The sequence below is a fragment of the Tigriopus californicus genome, chromosome 2, assembly GCF_007210705.1.
Source record: "Tigriopus californicus strain San Diego chromosome 2, Tcal_SD_v2.1, whole genome shotgun sequence".
Lineage (NCBI taxonomy): Eukaryota > Metazoa > Arthropoda > Copepoda > Harpacticoida > Harpacticidae > Tigriopus > Tigriopus californicus.
In genome coordinates, this window is record NC_081441.1 from 4,012,109 (window position 1) to 4,017,238 (window position 5,130).

At 46.1% G+C, this 5,130-nt stretch overlaps 2 protein-coding genes across 2 annotated transcripts; both read right to left on the reverse strand.

Annotated features, from left to right (window-relative positions):
• Positions 1-1,137: 1,137 nt before the first annotated feature.
• LOC131893288 (uncharacterized) lies at positions 1,138-1,738 on the reverse strand. The gene has a single exon (XM_059243271.1). The coding sequence runs from the start codon at positions 1,736-1,738 to the stop codon at positions 1,223-1,225; it is 516 nt and encodes a 171-aa protein (XP_059099254.1). The 3' UTR covers positions 1,138-1,222.
• A 96-nt stretch (positions 1,739-1,834) lies between these two features.
• Positions 1,835-3,497, reverse strand: LOC131893287 (esterase FE4-like). Its single transcript, XM_059243270.1, has one exon. It carries the CDS (start codon positions 3,395-3,397, stop codon positions 1,835-1,837), a length of 1,563 nt encoding a protein of 520 aa, XP_059099253.1. The 5' UTR covers positions 3,398-3,497.
• Between the last annotated feature and the right edge of the window lie 1,633 nt (positions 3,498-5,130).

Below are 5,130 nucleotides of genomic sequence, written 5' to 3' on the forward strand. Positions count from 1 at the left end.
CTTTTGTCCACTTTTGGACACTTTTGTCCACTTGGTGTCCAAAAGTCACGCTAATTCTCAAAATTGCCCACCCTGGTGCTGCATCTGATCTCAATCACTAATAAACGGTGGTGGTCCTAAGCATGGAGGTCTCAATTTAACTGGAGGTCTTTCCAATTGTCGTCGGATACCTCGGTAGGCTTCGATCTCATTAAGATACGGGGCAAAAGCAATGATTTAGGCCTTACCTTGGATCGGTTTTTAGCCCTCTATCCTTTCTAATAGGCTACTGCTGATCACTTCCTGCCATTGCGCTCCAGTTTTCACTTATTGAAGTGTTTAAAATTCAAGATTATTGACATTGGAATTCAAGGATCGTGCAATTGTTGGCTCTTTTTCGCTCATGAGTGATTAAAACACCTTTCATTCACTGTCAAGGAGTGCTTGGATGTTTCTGGCAACCACTGACATCAAAAATAGTGTGGAAGTTTGCACGAATTCCTCTCACGTTTTTTTTATCCACGCAAGTAAAATTTCTTTGTTCGTCCATGTTGTATCCCCCGTTTAGCTCAACCTCAACTTGAACAACTGAAAATTTGAACCATAGAAAAAAGGTGAGGACGAGAACTCTTCTATATACAACCTGCTTGAGCTACAGCGTGAAACTTGTCATGTTCGTCCATATAATTTTGAATGTCTATGGCGAGTGACGCTGCGTGGTTTGGACAGCGTGACTGAGTTTTCCAATTTCTGGTCGGGAGGTTCAGTTCAATACTTTCTAAATTTTCCGTTATGGGGACGTTTAGGCAAGCTCTGGCAGGTTCGTTTGTTTGCTGGTACCAGTGTCAGCGATGCAAGTTTGGAGCTTTAAACATGTTTTTGAGAAGCTGACCCTTCTTTCGCATTGCTATATGAGTAGAGGTCAGCTTCGTTGACTAGCCCTCTAGTTAAAACCAGTTGACAACGCCAATCACTGGCATTGGCAGGCAAGTTTGTTTACTGGTACCAGCGCTTGCCTAAAAGTCGGAATACTATTAGGGTACAATTGCCGGCGTCAAATATGTCCAGTGTACCTTCGTCCATGTCCTAAGGCAAATTATCTCTGGCTTCATGGCGACATTTCACTCTATGAAATTCGTGAAGCTATTTAAACGCATGTCTCTGTTTTAGATTTATTTTATAAAATCGTGCTTGAGCATTTAATTCTGGGATTCGGCGTATGTTTTAGGTTCGGTCTTTTTCTTTAGATATTGTAGTAGAATCCCCCTTGACCGGCGGGAGTGGACGGCTGACCACGGAAGGGCTGGACGAATCGGTAAGGGCTGACAACGCCCGGTTGGCTTTGAAATTGGCCTCCGGAGCCAATCAATTGTTTATGGGACTGCTGTTGTTGCTGTTGTTGTTGATGTGAGCCGGCGAAGGATGCAAGTCCCTGGTGAGGGCCTTCTGGGATGTCGATAGGAGCTTGAGGAATGGCAATGGGAGGTCCAGGAAGGAATCCGGGGCCGGGTTGTGACGAATGATGTTGTTGACCATCATTGCCTTCGATGATATCACCCCAAACGATCTTGTTCCAAAAGTACATGCGGTCTGGGTAGAAGCCTTCTTGAGTCTCGGTGGAATTTGCGATTCTCAGGATCATTGAGGATTCCGGGGAGAACTCCTCCCAAATGGGAATGTCTTCGTTCTGATAAGGAGTGGGATCAAAATGCTTGGCAAAGTTAGTCCACAGGGTGGTGACCACATCGCCAACTTTCATATCCTCCTCGTCTTCAATGGCGACCTTCTGGTTGTCAATCTCATTGAAGAGGTAGAGCAGATCATTGCCATGGTTGGTGCCACTGGCAGATTTCAATCAGCCAACCAGTTCAAGGTACGACTGAGTGTTGGGTTGATGGGCAATTTCGTAAGCGAAGACGGGAGCATTTCGGTTTGCGGTCATTTCGTTAATGAGCTGAATTCCGGGAGCGAGGTATTCGGCATCACTGAAGAAATCCACCAGATCGTCTTGAACCTCATGGCTGATGTTCTTGGTGCCCAAATAGAAATGACGGGTCACATTGGCCTTTAATTGCTTAAGGTCCGTGATGTCATCATATTGAGATCCAAACACGATCTTGGGGCCAAAGTAGGACCAATTCCCGTTGATGGCCTCTAAATTATCCAAGTTCTGGGCCAGAAACATTGAACCTTCATTTTCGACGAACCCAACGATCAAGGGGATATCCTTGCCACGTCTGGCATTCAAAAGCTCCAAGGGATGTTGGGGCAGGATTGGGTTAGGACTAGATGTCTCAATGGACGGTCCAAAGTTGAAAGTGCCATTCCCATTGAGCGTCGCCTCCAAGTCCGCAGTGATATTCTTGGGAAGGCCGGTTGCGTTCAGGTGAAGGTCTTCGAATTTTGTCTCTTGCATGCAAGCGAAAAGCTCATTAGGGTTGGGATTCAAGCACCCCACATCACGTGCCAAACGAGCTGAATCGGCTTGGACGATGCCCCGTCGAAGTTGCTCGTTCATGTACAGAAGGTTGCCAGATTGAACGATGGCTCCCTGATAAAGTCCATGGCCTTGAGGGGACAACAAGTGGATTTGAGCACTCGTGGCTCCAGCAGAATGTCCAACGATGGTGATCTGGGTTGGGTCTCCTCCAAAGGCAATGATGTGGTTTTGAACCCATTGGAAGGCCTGCAGCTGATCCTTGAGGCCTTGATTGCCCGGAGAGCTCGGGTGACCTAGATTCAGAAACCCAAGTGCTCCCAAGCGGTAGTTGAAAGTGACCACGATCACGTCCTTCTTAACCAGGGGCTCGGGAATCATGTTACCGCTTCCCTTGATGAAGTTACCACCGTGAATGTAAACCATGACGGGCAAGAGGCTGGACTTCTTAAATGATCGGGTTGAATCCTGGGCCGGAATTCTGGGTGTGAACACGTTGAGGAACAAGCAATCTTCCTCACCAATGATCGAACCATTGGCATGAGGTTGGGGGCATTTGGCTTGGAAGGACGTAGCGTTCAAGGCGTCCGTCCACGGCTCCTTGGGTTGGGGTTCACGGAACCGAAGCTCTTCGATGGGAGCTTCGGCATAGGGAATGCCCAAGAACTGGTAATAGCTCTTCGAGGTCTCTCCCTCACTTTCCACAATCTTCCCCATGAGAGGTCCCGAGGGTGTTCCAATTTCGATTGTCTCCATTGTCTCTTCTTTTTGCATTGCATCTTTAGGCTTGTTTTGAGCGTTTTCGTTCTTCATGGTGTCTTTGGCATTGTCATTGTTTCCTTCGAGGTTCTTGTTGTTCTTGTTGGCATTGGGTTGTTCGGTCTTTTTGTCGGTTTCCTGGTTTTGGGCGCGGGTCACAGCCACAAAGGCCAATAGCGCCAAGCAAATGTAGAAGCTACACCGTTGACTTGTCATCTTCATGGTGTCCAATCTATAACTGATTCGGGAATCTCTCAGGTTGTATTTTAAGTATCTCTTCCCACTCTGCCTTTCTTTCTCCTCCCGGAAAGAGAGAGAGAAGGAGAGAGGGCCCAAGCCAGCACTAACGAAACCACCGACGGTTACGTGTTTACTTGGAAATCTACTGGACTACTCTAGTAGTCGAGCACCTACGTACGTAGGTAGGGGTTCGTCGTATTCTAGCACATAGCCTCCGGGTAAAGATGAACACTGGCGTCTCCACAGAGGCTTCAAAACCTAGATACAAAACACAGGGCGGTCAAAACGTTTGAGGCCTCGTCCACCATTTGGAGACGCAACTCACCATGTTGATTTGGTTCCAAGGTTGTCGTATTTCCCCCCTTGTCAGCCCATTTGCTTATCAAAATGTAGACTCATTGAAGGACAACGCCAATTTGACCTTCAACTTACTGGGGCTTTCACAGATTCACTTAGAAACGAACTGCTGCTCCTGTTCCATTGGTCAAAGGGAGGAATTCGTTCCAACAAAATTCGTTGGAAAAATGGAACGCCGATACTAGCTAAAATTACCTTTGACAAAACTAAGGATGGTAACTCCTGGTCTGCGATCTCTTTATGAATACATGTAGTTGTAGTTTTCGTACCCTGTCTGGCTCATGAAGTGAAGTTTCAAGACCAACTATGGCTTACAAATACAAATAAAATAATGAAAAATTGCATAAGATATTCATTATATCCAACCGCCTAAGAATTTAAACCTCAAACTGATCTATACAAATTAGAAATTCATTATGACCTAACTAGGCTAATTTTCGGAAGCATTGATGCACTATTGCTAAAATACCTAAAATAACCCTCAATAAAAAACTTGAAAAAAAAGTCCAACATGAGATTGAAAAAACGAGTTTTCGGTCGTTACCCTTGCACTAGTATTGAAATGGAATGGAAAGGATTTGCAGTTCCTTTCCCAAAACCTACAACCAATTAGCAACAACGACCTGTGTTTTGATGTCATGCCACAACCCAAAATAATATTATTCCCTAGACAAGACGTTCCATTGAAACACTCTGTGGGACACTCGGCCAAGAATATGCTCGAATGCCCCAGCTTTCCTTCCACTATCTCCTCTTCATATGACTCTGCCGACCGAGTGTTGTTCAGCGACCATCTCACCACAGGTGGCTTCCTGGGCATTGGGCATGATGGTGGCGGAGGGAAGAAGCTTCCACTTCAAGTAGGCCTTGATTCGAGTGAATTCACCAAACAATTGAAGCCATCAAAAATATACCAATATGAAACGGGTGGTTAGGTAACAATATCAACCATCGGTGCGGAACTTTCATGGACATTACACTCATCCGGCGGGTTTTCGATTGATAGACGACCAAGATTCTGGAGAGCTCGCTTGACTCTGGCTTGAACAGTAGAAACTTGATTGACCTGGGAGAGTAGTAGGCCTTGACTCAGATCTCGTGTTTTCTCGGCCAAGACGTTTCGAGGGCTAGTGGCCTAATGTTGCTTCTTATCGGCTTGGATTGGTGGTATTGGTTGGCTCATCTTGGAGACGTAGGAGGAGATGGACAAGGTGCTTGAGTGACTCGAGATGAATCCAGAGACTCTTGAGATGAAAGAGATGGCCCCGTTTGTACCACGAAACGAAATTCATCTTGTGGTCTGTAATCCAGAAAAGGACCAGGGTTGTTGCCAAGCTTGACTCAGACAGGAGGCCCTT